The sequence below is a fragment of the Cygnus olor genome, chromosome 8 (assembly GCF_009769625.2).
Source record: "Cygnus olor isolate bCygOlo1 chromosome 8, bCygOlo1.pri.v2, whole genome shotgun sequence".
Classification (NCBI taxonomy): domain Eukaryota; kingdom Metazoa; phylum Chordata; class Aves; order Anseriformes; family Anatidae; genus Cygnus; species Cygnus olor.
The window spans coordinates 1,365,008-1,391,553 of NC_049176.1; the positions used below are offsets into that span (position 1 = coordinate 1,365,008).

Consider the following 26,546-nt stretch of genomic DNA (forward strand, 5'->3'; position numbering starts at 1 on the left):
GCCCTCAGCGGCAGCGCCCCCTGGGCGCTGGGGGCGGCCGGGACGCGGAGTCCCGCGAGGCCACGGGGGAACGGAGGCCCCGGGAGGCCCCGGCCCAGCCCGGGAAGGGCCCGGTCCTGCGGGAGGGCGGCCGAGGTAGGTCCCCGAGCGCGGCCCCTGCCCGGCACCGCCGCTTGGGCTGCGCCGTGGAGTCACTGAAGCGGCCCAACCTGTGCTAGTGTGGTCGCGGCGCCGTAAGTGACGAATGGTGGCTGCCAGGGGGTGGGCTGCCAGGGGGTGGGCTGCCAGGCCCGCGCAGGGAGCCGAGCGCTTACTTCATCAAACCCGAGGTTTGATCAAACCTCGCTACCTTGCTCCAGCTGGGTGAAGCCTGAAGGATTACGGCTTGGGGTTTTTTTGTCCAAGGCTGGGTTTCTTCTGGGATGATGGACCCTGAGCGCTAAAGTCCTTCTGTGCTACAGATTCAGAAGGGGGGATCTGTAAGTGAGGTTCAGGGGAGCATGAGGCTGTAGGTTGCAATGTTGTCAGCACTGGAATTCGAATGGTCTGTTACAGGTTTTCCTTCTCCAGGTGGTACGCCACGCCGATACGGAGGGGCCGTTTGCACGACCTGTTGGTCTGAAGTACTGTCCAAGAACTTTCTGATAGAAGGTTAGCTTAAATGGCTTTTATATTTGTGTTCTGGTTGCTTTTCTGTATTTACCTTGATCACTTTCACATATTGGAGATAGTTTTCCTCAGTATATGAATGCAGGCCATTTGGAAGACAAATATACCAAAAGAACGTCTGCTTCTTTAGAAAGGCAGTAATTCTGTTTAACATAAAAATCCAGAAGGTCTAACCAGATCCCAGCACTAACCATCCAAACACGTAATTGCCTTGAAAAGGAGCACACACCTTCACACACTTTCAGCCTGTCTTCACACCGGTAGTAAATTCTGTCCCATTGGGTGTTTCTGATCCGCCCTCAGGCTTGCTAGTAGGGGCCTCATGCTTTGTACATCTGAAATTTATTCTTCAATATTTTGTTTAAGAAGCTTTGATGGTTATAATCCTATGGAAGCAGATAAAATTTGGGGTTAGCAGAGGGCTTCCAAAGAGCGCATGGCATAAACCTTTCTGTATAATGGAAACTTAGAGCCATAAAAAAGCAATGTTTCTTTATAGCAGGTAGAATCCACTAATGTTTAATTACTTTAGCTCTCACAAGAGGATAATGGAATAAATACTAGTTGGAGGAAAAAACAATACCAGCCTCTGTACTGCTTTATGCTATGAGCTTAATTCTGACAGCAATGGGAGCACGTCACAGAAGAAGGGACCCAGCCCAGGTCTGCTGTCTGTCAAATCACACAGAAACACGAGGTACGCTAGCAGAAAAAGAAAGGAGGGTGTTTTCTGGCTGTTGATCAGTTGTGGGTTTTGCTGGTTATCTCATTTCTCTACCTCTGATCGGCACACACCATGAAACACTGATCTCCTGCAGTACCCCCGTGCCTCTCAAAGAAAAATAAAGCGCCCTTTCGAATCAAACGCCGCCGAGTCGTGGCTCTGAACCTGCTTTTCCCCGTGTTTGAAGGCTGCAGGACGCTTTGCTACCGGCGCCCCGCGGTGCTGCTGCCGCCCAGGGCCCAGCGGCTCGCCCACACCGGGCCGGGGCGGGGCGGGGCGGCCGGGGGGGGCCGGGCGGGGCCGGAGCCCCGCCGCGGGGGCCGGGCGCCGGCTGAGCGGGGCGGGGCGGGGCCGGGGGGGTGCCGCGGCGGCGGGAGGCGGTGGCCCGCAGGATGGGCGGCAGAGCCGGCTTCTTCGAGGTGGGTGCGGGCGGCCGGGGGGAGCGGGGCGGCGGGAGCGGGAGGGGAGCGCCGGGAGCCGGGGGGGCGCCGGGAGCCGGGGGGGCGCCGGAGCGAGGGGGCGGCCTGCGACGGGGATACCCGAGCGGTGCCCCGGGGCTCCGGGCTCCTTGAGGTCTGCGGGGCGGCGCTGGCGGCGCGCCTCGGCCGGACGAGGAATGTTCTGGGCACCTGGTGGCCCGGCTTGGGGCAGGACCGTGCCGGTGGGCGGCCCGGCTCGGCTCGGCCCGGCTCGGCTCGGCACCGCGGCGGGGCTCAGAGGAGCGCAGCCTGGCGCGGCCGCAAGGGGTTGGGGCCCCTGGCTCCCTGTGCACGCTGCAAGTGCGGAGTGACATGCACCTGGGGAGCGGGACGGGCGAGGATCCGCTTACATAAACAGCCCCACCAACTCTGCTGGAATTATGTTGGCTAATGCAAAATCTCTTAAGAGTGGCTTGTGTTACCCAAAGAGGTTGGTGCTAGCCTACCGGTGGCAATCCTAACTATGTTTCTGCAGGTTTACATTTCATTTTCTCCAGCACAAAACTCACCTAAAATTGAATGCGTTTTTTTCCCCGTGCAAAATACAAAACAACTGTTACTATAACATTAACAGAGTCTAAAAGAAATCAGAAACAAAACTGCTTTTGTAGTTACTTACCATGACCAAAAAGTTCAGATGTTGCTTTTCAAAGCTATGAGAGCTTTTTGGATGTCACTAACGCTTCCGCAAATTAAGCTGACTCTAGCCATTGTGGGTGTGTGGTAGGCACCTGCAGTGCCTTTTCCCCTGCAATACTCGCTTCCCTGTGTTTTGTTTTTGTTTTTGTTTTTTTTTTTAGGAGAAATGACCGTGCTTTTCACTGCCTCCTGCATTTCTATCACTGTCCCAAGGTCCTGTGATATCCAAATGCAGGATCAGGCACATGTGTAATACCCCTCTAAACATTTCCAGTCATTGTCTGGTTGGCAGGTTTGCTCTTCTGCTCCAGTTGTACTGAACTTCTTTATAGCACTCATTACTAGAAGACCTCAAAAGCATGGACATAATTACTACCTAATTTTACAGATGAAGAAACATGAGAAAGTGGAATGATGTGTGCTCTACCTCACTAGGCAGAACAACAGCAGCAGATCCAGATCTTTTGTGTCTTTAATTGATATTCTGTGTCTAAGCAACACTAATCCAAATTCAGAATGTCTCATGAATTTATTTACAAGTCAGCCTCATATGTCTTAGTCCTTTTCTCTGTACAGCAGATAATGTGTGGAAACAGATTTGCCAGTGTGTGTGTGAGCAGACTCAGGGTGTGGGATGTGGACAAAGACAGCTTAGGTAGTACTAAGCAGTGCTGCTGCATATCGCTTTCAGCACTGTTCTCCCCACTGACTTGCTTTCTGTTATAAATTCAAGACAGCTTAGCATGCTGAACTGCATCTCCTCACCATACATTCAAAACTAAGTTATGAAAGGAGAAAAAACCTAAGTTAGGAAAGGAGAGATAGTAAATGTCGCACCTTTCCCAAGACTTCCTAAAGGGAAAAAAATCTCTATTGATATTACAAACATTAATGTTCCCTGCTTTGGGTTAGTCTGCAATTCTGTGCTTTTCCGTGTACGTGTCAGAGCCATTTACCCTTTATTGCTTTTCTGTGGTACGTCTATGTAAGAATAACAAAGCACTTTGCAAACACCAAACTGTTGCTGTCTAAATTTTTTCTAATATGACTATTACAAGTTTAATGGAGGTTTATTGGTGGAATGCTTCTTTCTCTTTTGTTGATTTTTTTTTTTTTTTTTGCGCATTTTATCATGCCTAGTACCTAACTGCACCATGAATATTGTGTTCAGTTTTGGGCCCCTCACTACAAGAAGGATATTGTGCTGGAGCATGTCCAGAGAAGGGCTGCGAAGCTGGTGAAGGGTCTGGAGCACAAGTCTTACAAGGAGCAATTGAGGGAACTGGGGTTTCTCTTGGAGAAGAGAAGGCTCAGGAGAAACTTTCTTGTACTTTACAGTTACCTTAAAGGAGGTTGTAGCAAGGGCTCTTTTCCCAAGCACCAAGTGATAAGACAAGGGTAAATGTTCTCAAGTTGTGCCTGGGGAGGTTTAGGTTGGATATTAGGAGAAATTTCTTTACTGAAAGGGTTGTGTGGCATTAGGACAGGCTGCCCAGGGAAGTGGTTGAGTCACCATCCCTGGAGGTCTTCAAGAAATGTGTAGATAGAGAACTTAGTAGCATTGTTTAGTGGTGGACTTGTCAGTACAAGGTTAAAGGTTGGACTAGGTGATCTTAGAGGTCTTTTCCAACCCGATTGATTCTGTGATTCTACAATCCATTTCATACTGAATATGTAGGAAGGTCCTTTCCCCTAATCATGAATAAAATGTGAATGGACCAACAAAAAGATGGACAAGAACAGCAGTCTGACTGTGAGTGCTCAGACACCAGCTGTTAATTCTCTTCCTTGAATGAGAGTCTTCCTCATTTCTGCTAAGGGCAGAAATACTTCAAAAATAGGCAACATTGTATTAGAGTGACTTCTAAGAAGCCAGTAAAGGCAGGTGCAGCTTTGGAATCACCTTTAACTAATTAGTTTGAATAGGTTGTGTTCAAACTTAAGTACCAAAAATTATGAGCAACAACTAATTAAGCCAAAGTGTGCTGGACCTAATGGATCAACCACCAAAAATCCAGAGTGGCTGAGTGATTTCCCCCTACTTATCATATGTAGTCAGGTCCCTGAACTCCTAGACCCGTGTCTAGGTGACTGTCTGTACATTTCTTGTTCTGCAATAAGGCTAGAATGGGTTTTATTTACTTTGGGCACCGGTATGTTTCTAATTTCACCTCGCAGCTGTTTTATCACTAATTGCTCAGGAGAAGCCTGGCAAGAACAGCTACTGTTTAAAGATATGTGCATACCTGAAAGGACTGCACCTGATAATTTGAGATTCACCTCCCAGAATTTAGAGGTCTACGGTAGAGACTGGTATCGAGATAACTGATAGTCTCTAGGAGTGCTCATTTCTCTCAATGTATTAGAAAACAACTCTTCTGACCTAGTTTAGATGTGTTTCAAAGCTTATGATGAAGCTTATCCTAAAAGTGCCAGCTTTTCTCCTTTCCCTACAAAGGGTGTTTATATGACATGCTCAGATGTAAATGTCTGTAGTGCAGAGCTCTGAAGTTAGGCTAATGAATTCTACCCTTTTTTCTACTTGATAGGTTTAAGTCTTCAAAAGCATTTCATATAAAGAAAATAGTATGTCCCTGTGTCTTCCTAGAGGAAATACGCTTGAGCAAACACACTCACATTGCAGAAAACTAATGCCATAAGAGCTTCAGTTATAATTTTGCTTCCTTAACTGGTTTGGATGGGGAGTGCCTTTTGTAAGCTGTGCTAACCCAAAATGTTTTGGAATCTTCGTTCCCTGAGGATAGATTGAGCTGACATATGCAGTACAGTCTAAAAGCTATAACGTAGTGCCCCCCTCCTTGCTGGCATTTAAAGTTTCTCCCTCTTCTGACTGTGATGAAAACCTTCTGAATGCAAGGGGGATGGCTGCTGCCTCATTGGCATTGCTGAGATGTCACAGCTCCTGTTACAAAGGTTTCTCCCACTCAGAGCTATGCTGTCTAAAGCCTCATCAAGTAGAAACACTGAGAACAAGTGCCAAAAGCAGGACTGCAGAGGATTTTAAGATTCTGTATACTCCAAGAGCAACCTGAGCAAGACAAGGCCATATATGAGATGTTTGAACGGTCATTTAAAGGGAGACTGCCAAAAACTGCCCAGCTATTTGAAAATGTCTGCTCTGTTTTCACAAGTAACACATAAAATTATCACAGAACTGAGAAGATGGGGAAAAACATTCTCCCTTTCTTTTCCCTCACCACTTCTCCATACACTTAACAACACTTTGTACAGTCATTTGTGCTGCTTCGCTTAAAAGACAGGCAATTTGTCCTTTTTCTCTGTGGCAAGAGAGAAACTTAATTTTGTACAGGGAAATGTGACAATAAAACATTACTTGGCAGGGAGTACCTGGAGCCACTTAGGATTTGAAGGCTACATTTGAAATCAAAAGACTTGTTTAGAGAAAATAATGGACTGCTTTAGAGTATATTTTAAAAAGTAAATACAACTATTGTGAGTTCACCCATCAGTATAAGGGCTACAGGCTTCCTACAGCTTCTTCTTTTCTTGCCTTGTGAAAAGACAGCAGACCCAACCTTAATACCCCTAGGGAAAAATACATAAATAATTGAAAGGAAAAAATCTTTCTTCAGTCTCTTCAATTCCATGTTGAAAGCACACCCTGGATGTACATTTTGACATCCATACACCAAATGATCCATGAAGAGTAGTAATGGAACTATAGATACCAAAGTTCAACACCGCAAATCACAGTGCTGATTTGCACAGAGCATTTATAAACCTCTTCTACCTGAATATTCTCATTGCAGAAAATAATCACGATGAACTAGAGCCCTGAGCTATGAATAGTCTCCTTTGTACATTGAAAAGGCTATGAGGTGCCACTGAAAAACCTGGATGTCTACTTAGTATTGCGTCAAAGCTGGCTTAGGTTCACAGATGGAAGCACTCCAATTTGCTTAATAGTGACAGTGATACTTGGTGAATGATGTGAGTCTTCAGCATGACTGGGAAATTGGCAGCTGTGCTAGCCAATGCAAGTAAATACCCACTGAGTCAGAATTAACTGGTGCTGGTTACTTTCCCATCCTGTGTATCCTCATGGAAGATGCCATGCTAGCAAAAGCTGGAAAGCTTTCATAGGCTTTCAGGAGCCAGAATTCATTGTGATAACCTCTAACGTACAAACCTCTAACAGGTGGAAGAAATAAAAATATACTGAGTTTCAGTGTAGTCCAGATGATGGTTCTCAGGCATACGTAGGAGCAGAACTTAAGAGGCTGATGAGTAAACACCTGGTGTATGTCTTGTGAACCTTTAAATGTTAGACATCTGATTTTTACAAAAGTGAAATTTAATTGTGTGAAACTTTGTGAGTATGGGTATCACAATCTGCTTTTTTAATACTTGGTGAAATCATGTAATAAGATTCTAGTTTCATGAAATGTGAGCTATTTACTTCAGAAAGGTAAGGCTTTACATAGCTGAACTAATTACAGAAAAAAGTATAGCCCTCCACAGGAAAGATGATGAAATTTGGTTTTGTGGTTAAGCATTTGCCTTGGTTCTGCTCAGAAACTTTCTCACATAGCATGTAGTTAAGTTGTGGGACTCCTCACCTAAAGACACTGTGAATGCTAAAAGTTTACACAGGTTTAAAAGGCAAGTGGAAGAAGTAATTGAAGAAAAATTCACAAAAAGCTAATAAACACAAAGGCAGCACTTCTGCTGCAGGAAAATCTCAATCTGTATGTCTTCTCTCCTCCCCACATTGACTACATTTTTGCCGTGTTTTGTTCCTGTGAGTCACCTGCTGTTGGCTGTATCAGAAAGAAAGGTACCATTCTGGATGGATCCTTAGACTCATCCTCTGCAATGGTTTGTACATTCCTATGCAAGGCAAGTTTCAGACTGAAAGTCAGTTGTAGCAGCAGCAGCACAAACACAGTTTTTCAGTGTAACTACAGTTACAGCAATTTCCCTTTGGCTTAACTTTATTGACTTCAAGAACGTTATTCCTGATATGCCCTAGTGGGAGACCACACTAAGGCATGCTTGCTTCTTTCAGGAACAACACAGTATTCAAGAAAAGTCTAAGGGAATAGAGAAAATTACTAATTCCATTGGAAAATTTAAATGTTCAGAAAGATTTAATTAGAACTATAGCAACCACTGACTTTTCTAATGGTTAAATTACAGGAACCTGACTTACGTAAGCAGTCCAGTAGCTCAGGGAGAATTAATTCATTCTGCATTGCTCTTTCTTGGGCTGGTTGGTTCCAAGACTGTAAAATAAGCATTTTTTTTCTGAGTAATTTAAAAAGAAATCGATACAATATATGCTTATGTCAGTGTTCAAAAAATCTCACTAAGCTAGAGTTTACTGAATCTGCTGAGTACAAATGGCTGCAAATATAACTTCCAAGATGTACAAACGTGATGTGTCTGTATTTCCATTACAGTTACCACATCATTTTTGAAGATCTGTTGATGCTTGAGCATCTGAAACAGCCTTAAACTGGGTGGATTTGATCTACTGTATTTTTGTAATCCCATTAAAGGCACCCTATCTAAAAAAATTTAACACTTTGCTCAACCATTTTTCCCCGGTGAATAAATTTTCCACCCTTCTGAATAGAAGTTTAACCGTTGCAATTAATTTTTCTGCATTTATTATAAATTGATTATTCTTTGCTCTTGACCTGTTCTAAACAATAATTAAGAGATTTTCTCTGTCTTTAAAGACATTATCAATCTTTGCTCCTTATGCATGAGAACAAGTTTGTCTCCTAAACATTGAAGGTATGTATTTGTAGTCACTTCTAGAAGAGTTTTAACTTTCAGCTATCTTGCACAAATCTGCCTATTGCTTACATTCTATTCAAAGTAGTTTTTGAGAAGCTGTAATTTAAAATGCCTATCAAAAAATCACCAAATAAGTGGACTGCAAGTCATACCGCACTAGTGCAAACTGACTGTCAGTGTCCTATTGTGCTAAATGCTTTGAAAACACTCAGAAATTAAAATGCTCTGAGCCAAACAATTTATGTTTAAAAGGGATGATACCCATCAGTAAGTGTTCCAAGAACAGATTGCTATCTAAAGACTGTTGCCAACCAGTACATTAACTGACTTGGTGCTGTGCCTGAGGACTGGAAACACTGTGTTCAGTGCTAGGTGGGTTCATGCCATTGGCCGTTATGTTCAGAAAAGATAACATTTCTTAGCTTGGATCAGTCTTTTCTGGCTCTTATGCAGGGAACTGCTAACCATGGTGGGGACGTTCTGTCACAGATACGAGGCATGATAATTAGAGGAAATGGTCACCTTGCTTTCACTCTGTCGTTGCACAGATTTCTATGAGCTGGAATGGAATCTACAGCAGTGTTCTTGTGTCCCTCTTTCTGAAAAGGGAAAGCATGTGTTATATTTGCTTAGATCTTGAATGTAACTGATGGTAACTAAAATGTTTGAAGTTCAGGAATGAGTGTTCAAAAATACAGAATCATTGAATAATTTAGGTTGCAAGGGACTTCTGAAAGTCATGTAGCTGAACTACTGCTCAAAGCAGATGCAACTACATCAGACTGCACGTGGGCTTGCCCAGTCCAGGTTCAAATACCTCCAAGGATGGAGATTCCACATCCCCTCTAAGCAGTCTCTTCCAATTTTTGTCATTTCCTCGTATTTGATGGGAATTTCCCATATTGCAGCTGGTGACCTTACCACTCACCACTGTCGTTGTGCACCTTCAGAAGTCTGAATCATCACATCTACATCTTTGTAGGTTTTTGAAGAAAAGGGCTAGTACAGGAAGGTATGCCAGTTTGGCACTTGAAAGCAACATGCTGGAACAGAACCAAATAGCAATACAGAAGATGGTGGATGATTTGGTTATTTTCCACACTGATTCCAGTGGTTCACAGAAATACCTACATTTTAATACGGCTACTCCCAAGAAAACCACAGAGCAAAAGCAGATGTTCTGTAATTTTCTGTCTGGCCTTGTGCATAACAAGAATAACCCAATTAAAAGAGGATAGGTAGCAGAACAGATATCCAAATTACTCTGTAATTGGCCTGGAGAGGATTTTTCTAATGCAGACACTAAAGACCAGAGACTAAAACTTCCAGGGCAGAGTGGAGTGGGTGGATTCTGATCCAATATGTATATGCTGGGAGTGGGTATGGAATGGGAAGGAGGCTTCTAAACTGGTTGCTGCTGCAGTCTGTAGGGCTGCCCAGTGGTGTTCTTTGATACAAGAGCTTTGAAATACATGGAAGGTTTCAATAACCCTTGTGACAACTCAGCATCAGAAATGACAAAAAAATATTTACTGTCCCCACAGTACCTGTTCTGGGGCTGCAAGAGTCAGAATGCTGTAGTTCAGCATCCCAGAGAAGAGGAATCCACTTCATTTGCTTTCCCACAGTGATCTCCCAGAGAGACAGTAAAACTTGTACTTTATATTATTTCTAAAGGAGATAGGTAGAAATATGTAATAACACAATAATCTGGCACACATGCATTATGCATTGCAAAGGAGGAAAAGTGCTTACCTCCCTTGATGCCCCTTGACAGCTTACAATGCACAGGTAGAAAATACTACTGCATTAGTGTCCCTTGTAGGGATCAGATTGGATACTTCTGGCTGGAGCTGAAGTGCTTCATTGCTACGCCAACAGATAAAGAATAGTTTGGGACAAGTAAAAGAAGGAAATAAGATACTCTAACCAAGTCATCTCTTCAAAGATATCCTGTTAGAAAGATACTGGACTGTGACTCCTATTTTTAGTAGGGAATCATATTTAAAGTCTACTGTTAATCTGTCCCCTTGGTCAGTTAATACCAATCATAATTAACATTAGACATTTATTTAAAAAAAAAAAAAAAACCAACTGAGTAATGATAGTCCCAGTCATTTGTGACTGTGACAGATAAGCTTTGAACTTTCAGTCTTAGCTGTACCTTAAAGTTCCATTACCAAGTGTTTGATGAGAACAAATTAAAACACAAGAACTATATCGTAAGTTTTGCTAGTCTGCTGCAACTTGGCTTTGAAACATCTGGGGACTTTTCTGCTTGGCTGTTAATTAAAATCAAAACCTTTTGCCAAAATGTCATTTGATCATGAAAATAATCCACTTTGTCCAATACAGAGCTGCAATTAAACCACCACTTGGAAGATAAAATGCTAATACATAGTTTCTAGTATGGGTGATCTGAGAGGCAAGAGTAACATTGAATATTCCTATAACAACCTCTCAATGATATACGAAGTCCACATCTTTAGCTGCATTTGTCCATTATGTCTTTCGATGTTTTCCACTCTCTTTATAATTAACACACATTCTGGGAACAATGTACAGTAATCTTTATGCTCTATGTACTCAAAATACTTGCTTGCATGCATGTATATACACATTTACTTTTTTTTTCTCAAATTGCCTTTCTAGTTTTATAAATCAGAACAGTTCTGAAGATAAACTTGTTCCTTAGTGATTACCATGAAACTTCTCTGTCCCTTATTTGTTCCTTTTATTCTAGCATAACAAAACACCCCAGAATGTGTGTTTCGATCAGTTAGCTGCTTCTGCTTCTGAATTTATCCAGGAAGACAATTTATTTGGCAAGAGTGCTATTTTTTCACAAGTTGAGTGCTTTGAGAACCCGTCAATGATTAAAGCTGTCTCTTGAACACATCAGAACTGTTTTTAACACAGTCCATAGGTCAGAGGAAAAATGTGTCTCATTCTGAATAATGACTGCAAAATTGAGAATCAACCAAGAGTTTAGAGATTATGTAGGCAATAATAATTATAATTTTGTATCCTATCAGGTGGAAATCCTTGACTGGAAGACAAAGGAACAGCTATGCTTCCTAGATAAGGTAAAACAAAAATCTGTTCAAAATGCTACGTGTCTATTTTAAAATTACTAATGTTTTTTAAAGTAAACTTAGTGTTTGTGAGAAGTATTTCAATAGCCATTTTTGGCCATTGGAGAGGCAACAGCTATGCGTACTTCATACTCACTACAGAGCACTTCAACCCTTTTCACAAAGGAGCCTTGGGCAAATAGCACAACTTCACTCACTTCTCTATATGGTGCCAGTTGTACCTTACTCACTCATAAGCCATCAAACTGTCAATGCTGCTGTAGTAACTCTTGATCACTGCCACTGTAACTGCCTCTGAAACAGATGCCACAAATTAGGTCCTCCCATTTTCCTGTAAGAAATACTTGGAATCATCCATACCAATCCTAGCTATATCTAAGAAAGTTACATTGTTTGTTGTTTGAGTCACATTTCTACATGAATAGCCTTACACCTAATAGCTGTCTTTCAAAACGTGCATATCTTACATATATATCTATATATATGAATTATTTTTTGTCTAGGTGGAACCAAATGCTACAATTAGGGAGATAAGATTGATGTTCCATAAATTATGTGAGTATAACTTTTGCAACAGTTTGTATCACATCAGAATATCCAGTATATAAATAAGAGAAACTTATGAACTTGAAACATGATGCACACACACATAATGCTAAGTAATTTGCACATGAATGTGATCACAGTGAGGTTTCAATACCATTTTTATACTATCCTGATACACCTTTGTATTTTTCCTGCTGCATAATTTCTCACAGGTATTCATGTTAAATGAATATTCCTAAAAATCTTCAAAAAATCATACTCTGTTATGTTGCATTTATTGTAACCGTGGGTAATCTAAAACAAATATTGCATATCACAAAATTCTGTATGGTCTTACAGATCCTCGGTGGTATCCAGCAAGACAGTCGATAAAACTTGATCCAAGTAAGTACCTGTGAGGACTAGAGTAATAAAGCTCTGAGCAGGGGCCTTGTGTAAAAGGTGTACTTTGCACGGGTATTAGCTCCATGAAGACTGAAATGAATCGAGAACAAATTAAATTCTTTGAAAGTATTGAAAAGAGTTCCATCCATCTGTTTGGCGCTTGGTAATTAACTCAGGAGTCTGAACATTTTTCCAATGCACTTTCTAACTACTGAGCACCTTTGCTTTAAAGGCAGCACAGAATCTAGACTCTAACTTCCCTTAGCTGCAGTGAAATGATTCCCATAGTGATGCTCAGCTGGGAGTACTAAAAAGAACTGAGTTACAGCTATCAATTCACATAATCCTCTGCTCTCAGACAGGAATTACAGTTCCTTTGAGGTAAGCTAATGTAAAACACATTGCTGTGAATGTAGGATTTGCTGACAAAGCTGATGCCAGCTGACTGACTTGATTAGCATAGTTGCAGGCATCACTGCTAGAAGCCTCAGTACGTGGTCTGGGTGCACAAAAGAAAGTCCAATCGCCAAACTGTGCTAATTCATCTTAGCATTCAGTATAAAATGTAGCACTTTGTTCTTTTGCTTCTAGTAAGCATAATTTATATATTCCCTTAGAATTATGCTGGTGAAGATTAATTCATTGTGTAGAATCTGTCCATGAAGAACAGGCGTATGAGTACCTTGTTTCCTTCTTCTAAGATCTACATTGCTAGATTGCTCCATGAGTTTCTGTTGTGAGACTTGTCATGAGAAAATGCCGGCCTTCTTGCGATTCCCTGAAATCCAGGCATTAAAAACTTGATCACCAGCTCAGTTCCTGTGGAATCACGTCCTAGCTTTGGAAAAAAAGGAGGCAATGAAGACCTCCGTAGGAGGGCCTTGCAGTCCTAGCTTGTTACCGCTTCCTTGTGTCTGGCGATGAGCAGTGAGAAGCAGGGAAGAGAAAGATGGAGGTGCAGCTGACTACGAGGTCAGTGAACTGTATTAATGGACAGTGACCCATCAGCAAATTCTACTGTAGCAGTGATGAAGCAAGTCTACTGGACTAGGCAGATAGGATCGGAAATTCTCCTGACTAGAGAGATCCTGAATAGAGGATCTAGGCTTACATATGATTATAGGGATAAATCAAAATTAAGGATAAGCATTCTTAGTCTTTTTTGTTTGTTTGTTTGTTTTATTTAGATTCCAATAAACCCATGTCAGGTCAAAGAATCTCACAGATGGATAAAAGCACAATATAAAGCTAGCATGCTGGCAAAATTGACTTGAATTTCACTGAGATGTAATTACCTCTTTCCTTCTCAGAAGGAAAGTCCCTGAGGGATGAGGAAATCCTGCAGCACCTCCCTGTTGGCACAACTGCTACCTTATACTTTAAAGATTTAGGGCCACAGATAGGATGGACTACGGTGAGCTATGTGTCAAATCTGAGCCATTTTAATGGCTATTTCTCCATAATTAATCCTTATATCACTTTTTGTCTCTCTACAATATTTCTGCATGGTCTGCTCTGATAGTGGATGCAGGCAATGAATCCTCATCGCTTCAGTTCATTTAACCAGGGAAAGCAGCAACAAAATATTCTGAATGTCTAGCTCCCTGGGAGAGCAGCAGTGGGAAACTTGCTACAGGGTAGTTTGGTTGTACTGAACTAAGGTGCAAGTTCTCAAAGGGATTTAGATGTCTACTGCAAAATCACTAGGAACTAGGTATCTAAATGCCTTTGGGGATCTGCTTCAGAGGGCCTGTGTAACTCTCCTGAAAAAATCAGGATTATACTCAGAGTTTGTTCTGCAAAGAGGCATGTGAGCAACTTACCTGTCAGTAACTGAACTGACTTCAGCAGGAAAATGCATGAAAGTAAAATGAGTTAGCTGTCTGCATGTGGCTGCGTCCCAGGATGCTAATGCCAGGCTAATGACAGCTGATCATTTCTGCAGTGTTAGAAGCCATCCACAAAGACCTCACATATACTCTCTTAGCTCAAAGGCAAGCCCCATCACAACTCACTCAGCAGGTGCGTGCTGTTTATGCAGTGAGGTGACCAATAACCCTAGAAAGTTCTTCAGAAACTCCAAGGTGCACGTATTTTCCACTAGTTACAATGAACCAGCACAGCACAAAGGGAAAGGTACCCAGTAATTTACAACACATTTACCATTTCCTAGCTATGAAACATTACTAAAATCTTGTGTTAATGACATAGCAAGGATTCACAGGAAGCAAAAAAAAAAGTTTAAATATCTGCAAGACTGAATCTTCAGATCATCACTTTAAATGCTGTGCTGATAAGTAAGTCAGCTATTACACAAGCCATAAACCAGGAAGACAAGCAAAACTTCTAATGGCGATGTAGACTCCAAGACATACATGCATTAATATATACTAAAATATCACAGTAAAATAACACCAGACTTCTTCAATTCCATAATCCGTCCTTTACCTTCTGCTTTCCCTGCCCTTCAGACTAGTTCATTCAAATGTAAGCCAAGAAATGCTTCAGTTTTATCAAATAAAAAAGACAATCAAGTCCTACCTTTGCCACAGAAAATACTGATTCTGTTACAGAAGTTGAAATTAAAACATGTTTTCTCATAGTTAAAATAACTCTAAACACATTCGAAAAGTGACGTGTTCTGTTTTCTTCGATGGAATTACAATCAATTTCCCTTCTTTCTCCATAAATGAAGTACTGACCTGCCTTCTTCACTTTAAAAATGGAAAATGCAACTGTTAATGCTTGGTCCAAAGCTAACCTCAATATAAAGTGATGCTCATGAGAAATACACTCCTACCTGAAATGAAGTTAGGTTAGAAAATAGCTTCTTTAGTTTCCTCTTCCCCCCCATCCCCAGTGAAAGATTATCTGAGTATAGAATTAATTGATTGTTTTCCAGAATATCTGCTGCGCTAACTGTTCGTATAGATGGGGTCACCTGTGAACACTTGCAAACTGTGTTTCCAGTTTAAATAAAATTCATTCATTGGAAAGAAAGCTCATTTCCTTCAAGATAAATTCTTCAACAACTTTCATTTTAACCCAAAATAAATGAATAGTTTTTAAGGGCAAGAGGAGGGTGAGAGTTGCATAAATGTAACATGCATGCACAGTTATCATGATCTCTGGGCTGCTGTGATTAGCTTTTCATACCCATACTGTGTCAGCTGCACTGGCAATGGCTGTTTGTATGCAACTGAGGCAAATACATTGCAGAACATTTATATGCATGTCTACTGATTTCATAGCCTAAGCCCAAACCTGCTATTCCCTCCCTGTATCTCTAAGTGCCATTCTGGGTCAGTGGAGGTGTTTATCCCACTGCATTACTTATCATAAAGAAACCAAAGCAGAACCACCATCTGATTCAGCTGTCTAATTATTTTCTCTCTTTTTGCAGGTGTTTTTGATAGAATATACAGGTCCATTGTTCATCTATTTTCTGTTTTATTTCCGCATGCCTTTTGTGTATGGACTGGATGAGAGGTTTACATCAAGCCCACATCCAGTAGTTAAGTAAGTCCGTTTGCAGGCTTGAGCTGTATTACTTGTTAGCATTGTAGTCTTATTCCAAATGTCTTGCCACATTTGTTTTTTTAAGCACTCTTAAATGCTTTTGTCTTGCTGTTTCTAGCTTGGCATGTATCTGCCATTCTTTCCACTACATCAAAAGGTTGATTGAAACAATATTTGTTCATCGGTTCTCCCATGGGACTATGCCACTGAGGAATATTGTGAAGGTAAATTGTGACAGAATCTATCCATAGCCCCCCTACAAATCCAACCTAGCCAACCTATTCTCTGCCTCTGCAGCACAGATTTTTGGCGTGGTGTTTGTAGTAATGTGCAGCAAATCTTACCCATGAATCTGTAGTTCCTTCAAAAGATTTCTATAACCCATTTGTTGCCATACAGTTATTCACATTACAGTTTTCTCATTGCTCTCTTAAAATTTTAGACCTTTAGCTCTCCCTTCCTTTCCACTCAACTACCTCCCTGGGTGTGAAGGTTTACTAAAGTTAACTTTTAAGGCAGCACAGATAGGTGCAATGTTGGGAGGGTTGGTTTTTTTTTATTAAAAAAACAAATAACAAAAAACAGTCACTTTACCTCTCCCCACCTCATACTGTCTTTACTGATAAGCAACTGTTAATTTACCTTTCATTGTTCCAGTGCAAAGTAAACTTGTTTGTTCTATATTTTCTTCTCACCCAGGAGCACCCCCTAATGTTATCAGTGCTGCTGTGGCATAGGGCAGCCTTTAAGATGCAGATCCCTTATTTCCTAGTTGTCTGCAAAGCTGCACGGTTTTGTATGGGCTGTGGTTATTTTAAAATGTTAGCAACAGAGTACACAGTGATATTCAAAAATGCTCTTTGTACTCAGGAAAACAAGAGATTATCATCTACAGCTAGAAAAACATATAGTATGACCATTTGGGTAGTTAACATTTTGCATTTAGACAGTCCCTTGGAATTTGCGTTATGGCAGTGAATATTCCAGGCAGTTGAAGCTTTACCTTGTGGCTCCTTACAGCTTTGCAGTGGCTCTGGTAGTTCTGGTGATGGCTTCATGCTTTCTAAATGGAGTGAGGGTCTGTAGTTGAGCAGTGGCCCTCAGAAAGAACCCTCCCTGGCAACTTACTGTCAATGTTTTCTGAAGCAGAAGAATGCAGGGATTGTTAAAAGGCTAGCAGATCTCTTAAAGACTTGTTCTTCACACAATAGTAGCTAATGCATGCTAAACAACAGTTATATGGGCAACTTTACTTTGAAAAAGAATCTGTACGGTGTGATAAATCTTCATTTTTCACTGTGGTCCTTGCCAACTTTTAGTTCCTTTCAGACCAAACAAAATGTAGTTGCTAAAATTGTCACTTGTACCAGTCATTCTGATCACTTTTCTACCTTTTCAGGTTGGTGGTACTTGCTTTCATCTGTAAAGTTGCTCTCAGTTTTCCCTGCTTAGCAGTGCTTGGGTTTGATTTGCTTTTATAATTTCATTGACTTTGATGGTGTTACTCCAGAATTGTGCCAGTCAGAAGAGTATCACGTCCTCTTCCCTTTTTTCTCTCACACACAGATGGTAGACAAAGCTTCTTAATTTAAGTGTGTGATCACGTACAAAGCAAATATAGATGCTTATTTCCCAAGCACAACGGAATGTTTCAGTTAGCAAGAGATACTTAAGTTTCACTATGCAGAGGCCTGAGACAGGAATTGATGAGATTTGTGATTTTCATCCTTTGTTCACCAAATGGAAATGGGAATAAATGATGCAGTAAAATGCAGTAAGGGTTCAGCAAAAGCAGTTCATGATAGATTAACATAATATATTTCTCAGATACGTGGCTCAGTATGAGTAAAACAGGGATTAATACAAAAAAAATGTGTGGTAGTAAAGGAACTAACTAAGGGAAAGTTGATAGTGGTTATACCAGAAAAGGATCTCTCATACCTTTATTAATAGGGAGGTTACCGGTGGAATTCCTCGAAGATTGGTCATATGACGGGTCTTAGACAGCATTTTCATGGGTTAAAAAACAGGATATTATTGCTTTCTGTGATCACATCTGGAGGAAAAAAAAAACATCTAGAGCTAAAGAAATATCATTTAAACCAGAAGATAATATAATGACACAAACAGAAAGGAACATGCTGGATATGAGTAAACGTAGGCAGAACTTGAAGAAATAGTTTTGTTTATCATAGGAATGATGATAAGTCGGAATAGAGAAAACGAAAATGCTAACCAGAAATATTTAAACTTAGAGATCTCATAAATAAACTATTCCTGCAATATCTCAACTTGATCATCCACAAAACCTCTTTATAAAAGATTATTGTAAAACTTTGTTATTTATCTGGAATATGAAAGATTCACAGAAACAATTCCCTTCTTTCAAGTGAGTTCATTAAGCCTGCATATATTCTGTTGCTCCTATCTGAACCTCACTGGAGGCTTTTGTATGAGCAGTAAGGGCTTCTAGTGACAGCTTGCCATTTGTAGTATTACTGCTAAGGATCTTAGCAGTGGCAGACTCCACTCATCTTAAAGCTCCTTTTCTTATAACTGAGGTATAACTTATAACTATTGTGGTCAATCACGTTCTTTGGATGAATAATCAGTTTAATTACACCATGTATTATTGGGAGCTGAGCCATAATTATTTGTTTATTTAACTTTACTAAAATCCATTCCCATATGACCCATCCTGTGCCAGCTTTCATAGTTATAGGATGGTTGTTCATAAGGTGCCATTCCAAGATTACAGCGAACCATTTCTACCTAAGTTTGCACAGCAGTTAGTACATTGTGGGTGATGGCAGAAGAAATCAGTGTTAGGGAGGAAGCAGTAGTTTATCAGTAGGACACTGACTAGATTGTTCCTCACTGGAGTTGTTCCTCCAGCTCCGCTGCTTTTCCTGGATAAAAGGGAGGTCGTCACAGGGAAGATCCTTAATCTCTTTGCCCTTCTTGTCCTACCTGATCTATAATCATTAGTTAATAATTTGCTCTGTCTCATCAGTTACCTAGTAATATATAATCCCAGAGCAAGGAACCATTATGTGTTTGTACTACAGCATACCCAAAAGGGTCTTCATTTTGTCTTAGGTCTCTGGGCAGTTCAATGATTGCACTATCTTTGATAAAGGAGGAGATCTGAACTGATGGGAGACAGGTGTATGAGTTGTCAAGAATGCTTAAGGTCTGTCTGTAAGAGAATGGCACATAGAGTTGAGACCATAGAGGAAAAAGAGGAATAGGCCAAGAAAAGGCTTCCCAGCAGACATACAAGGAGGGAGAAGATAACCTGTCACCAAGATACTGAAGGAGAAAAACCACAATAGGCAGAAATGGAAAAACCAAACAGTTTTGGGTTTTTTTTGGATGAAGCGCTTGAAATTAGTCAGGAATGAGTCAGTACAGTGCAAGCTTCATTATCAGAGTTTAGAGAATGGAAGCTGGATCACAGAAAGCCAAGAACAGCACCAAAAGGGACAAAATAAAGATATCATGGTGAAAGGGACAGAGGGAAAGGTCAGGTGTGATGTTTTAAAGGAGGAAGGGTTAAGGCATGTGAAGGAAAGAAAACAATGGGATGAAGGAGAAAAAGAATGTCGATAAATTGTACAAATAAAAATTGTACAAATAAATACAAAGAAATAAGCAAGGAAGAGAGCACGATGCCTAAATCAGGTTTTAGGCACAGTCTCAGGGGTTAGCAAAACAAGTCTGTCTTTAACATACAGTCTGTATGGCGCATCATCTTTGGCCAAATGGCTTGTCAGACAAGAGAAGTCTGTTTCCAATAGTAGGATTGTACTTTCTAAAACTGTTTATAAATTTAACAGCTCTGAGATATTTGAAAGGAAATCTTACTCTATGAGCACTACTTCCTTCCTCTTATTTCCTGTTGTCTGCTCCTGCCTTACCATACCCAGTGTTGTCACTTTTTGTTGTATTATCAGCAACTTGGAGGATCAGCCCAATTGATTGTTATCAGTGGTCCTTGCAGTGAATACCGACCCAGAGGATTGTACTGAAACAAAGTAAAAATAACTGTTTTTCAGAACTGCTTGTATTACTGGGGATTTGCAGCTTGGCTTGCTTATTACATCAATCATCCTCTTTACACTCCTCCTTGTAAGTAGCATAAAAGCCCTCAACATGATTTAAATCCTTTATTGGCTGTATATTAGTGGTAACCATATGTAAACATTTTGTTTTGTAGCTTATGGGAAAAAACAGATTAATTTTGCTGTGATCATGTTTCTGGTAGGTCTGTTGCTCCTTTTATAAAATGCTAAAACATGCTGGTTTATTTTTTATGTTGTGTAAGTGGGGTAACGGGTAGGATAAGCAGATACTTAAAACTAGAATACTTGGGACATACTACTAAAGCTAACCACCTGCATGCAGAACAGATACATGTCAGTTTTTAATGTGATCTTGTACAGAAGGGAAGATTTTGATTAAGTATCCATTCTAAGACTGGGATATTGATCTGCTAAAATGATCTCTCACAGTCTAAAAGAATCCTGGAACTATCGGTTTGAGACACTGTGTGTAAAAGCCAGTGAGTTTGTTTTTGTGAACTATTCATTGAGTGTTAAGAATCACAACAGGTCATAAAATTTAGTGAACTGGCCAACTAAGACAGTACATTGCTTATTTTCAAGGGAAGGCATTCATTTTGATACAACTGTTAGCAGCAAATGGAGGTGAGGGGAGGAGGTGTTGCTCCTTACAAGCATTTTCAGGACCATTTTTTACAGCTTTCCTTACAAAGCAAAATTCTTAAGACAGTGTCTGTTCATTCTCACTGTTCCTAGGAACATTTCCATATGTGCAGAAGTAACATTAGTGCAGCCAACAAAGATGTACCCATTTTTCCTATGTATGTTTAACTCACTTAAAACACCAGCTGTTCACTTGCTTGAAGAAACTAAAGGTCAATTACTGGAGGTTCTCAAAGCAGCTTCCTGGTATGAAATTTCTGTGAGTTAGTAACCCATTCCTATTTTATAGAGAGACTACATAACTATGTACAAGAGCTGACAGTAAAACTCAGGAGGTCTGACGACCAGTCATTTGCTTTAATGGTTATACTTTGCAGACACTGAAGACTATCCATAATCATATAAATGGGTTGTTTCAATACACTTTCTGCATAACTGATTGGGGAAGCATTGTTTAAAGCCAGTGGAGGAAACTGGGTCAATTACATTTCATGATTTGTATCAATTATACTCTAGAAAAGAAAACTTACAGCTCAACTCATATCCTCCTTGGGATTTTGATAACTTTTGAGAAATCAAAACTGTCCGAATCAAGTTTTCTGGTGTTTTTTAAGACATAGCTAAAAGATAAAGAAAGCGTCTTGTGGATTTACTTTTATCTGCTTTATTTATTGCCTTTAGATCTCATGGGGACTGTATAAGAAGTAAATTTGATCTTTTGGACAGAGAGTCCACATTTGTTGGCAAATCTCATAAATACTGTAACAGAGCATAATATGGTCTTATGTTTGAACAAAAAGATTCCATCCACCTGTCAGAAAGGAATCTTGGTTATTTACAATTAACTCCCTTTTTTTAATCATATATTAACACAATAATTTCTTTAACTTTTTTTTAAATACCCTGAGAAATAACAAAGAGAAGAAGAGTAAGTGGAAGAGAAGTGCATTTTAACTGTCATGCCTTTTCTTGCAGCTGTGTGAAGCTGGAAATTTTTCCATTCATGTTGCACTTAGTGACCTCCGGAGAGATGGTAAAAATTACATTATCATTTTTCGCTTAAGTCCAGCCATTCAGTACTTCCACTGTTATGCTGTCTCATGAAAGGACTGGTTCTGGAGGGTATCAATTACACAGGTAGCGCAGAAGGAAACACGGGTAGTGCAGAAGTGCTGGTGTAAGCAACGCATTGGTGAGCAAGGAAAAGTAATTTCACTGACTTTATGTGAAGAGGGGCACAAGATCTCTGTGCAGACCAAAGCTCCTTGTGCATGAGCCAAATATCTTAACAGCTATCAACTATGACTATTAAAATCCAGCTCTGTGACAAACAGAGAACACCTTTAACTTCTAACATCTAAAACATACATAAGTCACAACAGGTGTGACTGCGATCAAAGGGTTATGTATGTCTTGCTAATGTCCAGAGAATTTCCCCACAGTTATCCTGTTCCTTCTTGTGGGTCCAGAGGACATCCTGTTTTTCCACATCCTTCTTGTCCCTATGACAGTGATGAGACACAGGAGTAGGCAGATTTGGGTTGTCTTTATAGGAAATGATATATCTAGGAGTATGAATATTTTGTGATTTGTTTTCTAATCTATAGGATCCAAAACCCGTAAGATCCCATATCCAACAAAGAATCCTTTCACGTGGCTGTTTTTCTTTGTGTCTTGCCCTAACTATACCTATGAGGTATGTATTTTCGAACAAGCTGTTAAGATTTTAGTTTTGCTGGATAAGTTCTCGTTTCTTTTGGCATGTTAAAACATGGAAGAAAACTCTGAAACAGTTCAGCCCAATATATTTTCCCTCCTCTTCTAAACGCCAAGAAACCACATGGCAGACAGGAACTTACCTGTTCTTCCTGTCCACCCTTGAGGCAGTACTTATGGGCCAAACAGACCTGGGCCTGTGCTTCAGAGTAGCTGCTAGACAAGATATAAATGCACTTTGAAGCAGTGGAAACTTTGCAGACAGGAATAGGGGGATCGACACTGAGGGTGTGTGGCAGTGAGGGGATTGGGGCATCTAATGGATTTAAAATGTAAGAGAGCCCAGGAACTAATATCACAATGTACAAGAAGATAGTGCACAGGTAAATAGAGGATACTGTAGTAGAGAAAATGGAGAAGTAGTGTGTATGAGCCAATGCTTGCCAGGTCTTCATCCCCATTTTCCTAAGTTATACAGTCGTTTGTGTTGGTGCTGTCTGGTTTAGAAGCTTGAACCGGTTTATTGCTTCATATTCCTTAATCAGGAGCCAAACTCCCAACTCAATTCAAAACTTGTTAGAAACAGTGCAACTGAGTGTAAAATTCACTTTTGTGCAGAAAGACTGTGTCAGGTTTTGACTTAAGTGAAGATTAAGTGTCATTCTGTCATTAGTAGATGTTAATAGGAACAGCATTAAGTCTCAGGCTGTAGAAAATTACTGTGCCTGCCATTGATGGACAAGTAACAAATACTAATTAGGCAGAGAAAAAGGAAGCTATGCTGTAATGCTTAAAATTGTCATATTAAGTATGGAAGCAAACATGAAGGTTTTGTTTGTGGTAACAAGGCACTGTTCACCTTTTTGGCTAAAGGTTATTCACATTAGAAAATGATCTGGCTGACCTTGGCTTTTTTATTTACCTATACTAGGACAAGGTTGGTTTTGATCAATAGAGACATAAGTGCAAATGCTGTCATCAGAAATGTTTTAAATTTCCTTGGCCAAAACAGGTGGGGACATGGATCAGTTTCACTGTCATGACTCAGTGTGTTCCAGGTGAGTAAAGTTTTGGAACTTCTCTCTGAAGCATTGTCAGCGACAAGAGCGTGTTCTTTCCCTGGGTATGAAGCATATCTTTTTCTTTTTCTTCCTCCCAGTGGGTCTGTTCACCTTGCTTTGCTTCATTCAGATGACAATCTGGGCAAAAGATAAACACTACACCTACCTACGAGAATTCAAGGATTATCCAAGTCTTAGAATGCCAATTATTCCTTTTTTGTTGTAAAAAAAAAAAAAAAAAAAAAAAAAAGAAAGGAAAAAAAGGAAGAAAAAAAAGGTTGACTTCAATATTGCATGGAACTTCAAGAAGAAAAAGCTGATGGATCTTTTTATTCATAAACCTCCTGCCAAAAAATAAGTGAATTAATTTAAATAATTCTGTTGTATGTTAAATCTCCACTGCTGAGGGAAATTGTGTACATTTGAAAACTATACTTCTTTACGTTCAAGAATTCCTCAGCTCAGAAGCACCTTCAGAAAGTAAGGCTTCATTGCACATTTGGTAGCCAAAAGCTCCTATAGTTCACTGCAACCCAATTGACTTAGATTTTCCTGTACTAGTCTATTTAGACTGATGCCTCTGAGATACTGAGAAGCCTGTGCTGAAAAGTAGCTCCAAATTTAGCAGTGGCACTCTACAAGACTGTGACGTAAGTACATTGGAACGAGGACATACCAGCCAACTACTAGAGAGCTCAGCTCAGACAGCATGGCCAGCTGGCCTGAAGACAGTTGCATGTTCTGCCTTCTTTGACTTGAAAAAGAGAGTGTGCTGCCTGGGGGCAGGTGCTTTGTGACAAACAACATTACCAAAGAATATGAATGGTTCCTAGAATAAAGAAATAGGCAATATCTCAAATACCTGTTTTGGGTCTAACCTATAATTTGCCAAATGATTCTACAGTAAGATGAATTTGTAGATGTAACATCTTTTGTTGATTTTTGGGGGGGAAGCTTGTTTTCTGTTTGTTTTGGTTTTAGTATTCTTCATTAGTAAATTGCATACTAGTAAATAAGTTTCATATTAGTAAATAAGATTCATAAGATCTGATCTATGCTGTATCTGTGATATTTGGCCTGTTTTCATATAACAAGTCCTTACGTTACTAAAGGACCTTATACCTTGTACTATTTGTCAGTATTCTCTGAATAATTTTTAATGTACTTTGTAAATACAAAAAGTGGCTGCTAGTCCTCAGAATGCTAGCTCCCTTCCTATTTTCAGAGCCAGGGGTAAAAAAATCAGCTACATTTTGAACTTCCTGTGTTTTCTTTTTCACAAGATGTTCAGTGGGACTTAGTTGGGTTTTATGCAAATCTAGTAAAAAAAAAAAAAGACTATTGCAATCTATCTGAATGACATTTTGAAGAAGCTATTTCAGAATATGAAGAGAATGCATAGATACTGTTTTGTTTTATGATTAATTTATTTATAATGGATGTATAGAAAGATTTTGCAGCTATTTGTAAGGGTGAAATATGCAATAAATTCTAGCCTTTACATTGAATTCAGTTGAAATAATTACGGCAAAAGAGGAAGACTACAGGTGGTTGCCAAAGTTTCATAATATTTTGTAAAGCACAAAGCAAGAATGTACTTTCATTAAATAAGAAGATAAATTGAAGAAAAAAAACTAAAAAAGCAAAAATACATGACCCAGATTTTATTTCTGTATAACACATCTTGGAGATTTCTTGGAAATGAAATGATTTCTTAGATAACTGAAGCAATACATCATTATGAATTTGTTTTTCAGTACTGTTATTTTCCACTAGTTTAACTGTGAACCAGAGAAAGGAGCTAAATGTCAAATGATTTCCCACTGAGTGCAGTGTGGAGTACAAGCTGGCTGAAATTCTCCTGAGCACGGACAAAACACATACCTTACTCACACTACACACCCATTTGAGGGCCAGGTTACAGGAAAGAAGAAAAGTTTGATCTTCTTTGGTAACAGATATTTTTCCAAGCCTCCATGATAAAACTAAACTTTGGGCCAATTTGCACATACTCTATTTTCTTTAAACCCCAATTTGATATTCTGCTTCTATTTCTGAACTTGAAGATAAGTGAGTATGAAATAATTTTCAGTAAGATGTTTTCTTTTAAGCAAATTTCTTGCCTGGGTCTGAGATCTTAATGAGTTCTTCTCATTTTTGCTGAGACAACTGTCTATTTCCATTGCCAAGAATGAAAAATGAGTTAAATGAGAAAAACCTACCAGCCTGAAAGGGCCAGACAGAGAAACTGTTTTTAATGCTCTTTACATGTCAACAAGGAGGAATGTGACTTCTCTTCTTGTATCTTAAATGAACTTTACATTAGAAGAAGATTTCATTGTAGAACCAAGAACCAGCCTTTACTTCAACACTTTCAGCACATGCTGTATGCAGTGTTCCTGGTAGAGCAGCAGAAGTTTGCTGTTGCTAGGGAGTTGTGAGCACAGTTCTCAGAAAGGTACAAAAAAATCAGTATAGTACTGAGCCTAGGAGTCTTGTTTTACTTTTTACTGCTCTGGTATGGCACATTAAGTGCTAGTGACAGTAGGAATAGTCTATGCAACTGCTTGCTGATGCAAAGCAGGGGACACCTTTGCTTCTCGACTGGCTCCAGCTGCACGGGGATGCAAAGGAATTTCCTCATCCTCCATCTGCTTAGCAAAGTTCACAAAGACCTGTGTGAGGAAAGCAGAAAATGTCACCACCTCATCAACTGAGGTGAGTTAGTGGAATGTCTCTGTACACTGGCATCTCTGCAGGGAAGATACAGAAAAGGGAATCCAAAGATGTATTGAACTGAGATACTGGATTCTGGTATATTGCTCTGGTATAATAATCATGATGAGACATAAAAACATTTAACTAGATACCACATCTCTCTATCAGCATCTCTGACACAACATAGTCATATCTCTTACTTGAAATGAAATGGAAAGAAGTATTAGATCATTCCTAGCTCAGCAAGCCTCATTCTGACTAGCTGACCTTGCTCCTGAAGGAATGGGTTGTGGGAACTCTAGCATCTGGGAAATGCTGTCTCACTAGCATTCAACTGGCACCTATTTACACAGGGAATTAGTTTCAGATTTCATACCTGATCCACCTTCCTTGATGAGGAGTCTGGGAATTTTGTCTGAGAAGGAGATGTGAGGGAATTCTCTACTCTAAGCAGTTTGGCCACATCCTCGTTGCATCGCAGA

At 40.1% G+C, this 26,546-nt stretch overlaps 2 protein-coding genes and 1 long non-coding RNA gene across 13 annotated transcripts in view; 1 reads left to right on the forward strand and 2 right to left on the reverse strand.

Annotated features, from left to right (window-relative positions):
- The first annotated feature begins 6 nt into the window (after positions 1-6).
- TECR (trans-2,3-enoyl-CoA reductase) lies at positions 7-24,854 on the forward strand. 9 transcript variants are annotated; one of them, XM_040565628.1, is made up of 14 exons: positions 7-135; positions 571-651; positions 11,334-11,384; positions 11,897-11,948; positions 12,279-12,323; positions 13,634-13,737; positions 15,727-15,842; positions 15,961-16,066; positions 19,901-19,973; positions 20,062-20,105; positions 21,545-21,602; positions 22,177-22,265; positions 23,298-23,343; positions 23,445-24,854. In XM_040565628.1, exons 4-14 carry the CDS (start codon positions 11,933-11,935, stop codon positions 23,570-23,572), a joined length of 825 nt encoding a protein of 274 aa, XP_040421562.1. In that variant the 5' UTR covers positions 7-135; positions 571-651; positions 11,334-11,384; positions 11,897-11,932; the 3' UTR covers positions 23,573-24,854. The 9 variants fall into 9 exon arrangements, with proteins under 9 accessions (XP_040421562.1, XP_040421564.1, XP_040421563.1 ...); XM_040565630.1 differs by having other exon boundaries at positions 17-135; positions 556-651; XM_040565629.1 differs by lacking the exon at positions 7-135 and having other exon boundaries at positions 505-651.
- Positions 6,416-13,622, reverse strand: LOC121073991. 2 transcript variants are annotated; one of them, XR_005822043.1, is made up of 7 exons: positions 13,006-13,622; positions 11,591-11,687; positions 10,054-10,167; positions 9,116-9,341; positions 8,821-8,897; positions 7,706-7,778; positions 6,416-7,383 (listed from the first exon to the last, which is right to left on the reverse strand). It is a non-coding gene; the product is annotated as an uncharacterized LOC121073991 (long non-coding RNA). The 2 variants fall into 2 exon arrangements; XR_005822044.1 differs by lacking the exon at positions 8,821-8,897.
- Positions 23,582-26,546, reverse strand: part of ABCA4 (ATP binding cassette subfamily A member 4) — a 76,945-nt gene continuing 73,980 nt past the window's right edge. For both annotated transcript variants that reach the window (XM_040565611.1, XM_040565612.1), the window contains one exon: positions 23,582-26,021. In XM_040565611.1, the coding sequence (XP_040421545.1) occupies positions 25,902-26,021 (120 nt within the window). In that variant the 3' untranslated portion in view covers positions 23,582-25,901. The remainder of the gene's footprint in view (positions 26,022-26,546) is intronic.

Bases quoted from the DNA above. Each gene is read 5' to 3' on its own strand.
- TECR (XM_040565626.1), top strand. From the start codon at position 1,786: ATGGGCGGCAGAGCCGGCTTCTTCGAG. The intron at 11,385-11,896 runs GTAAAACAAAAA...TTTTTTGTCTAG, and splicing joins AGCTATGCTTCCTAGATAAG to GTGGAACCAAATGCTACAAT. The intron at 12,324-13,633 runs GTAAGTACCTGT...TTTCCTTCTCAG, and splicing joins GTCGATAAAACTTGATCCAA to AAGGAAAGTCCCTGAGGGAT.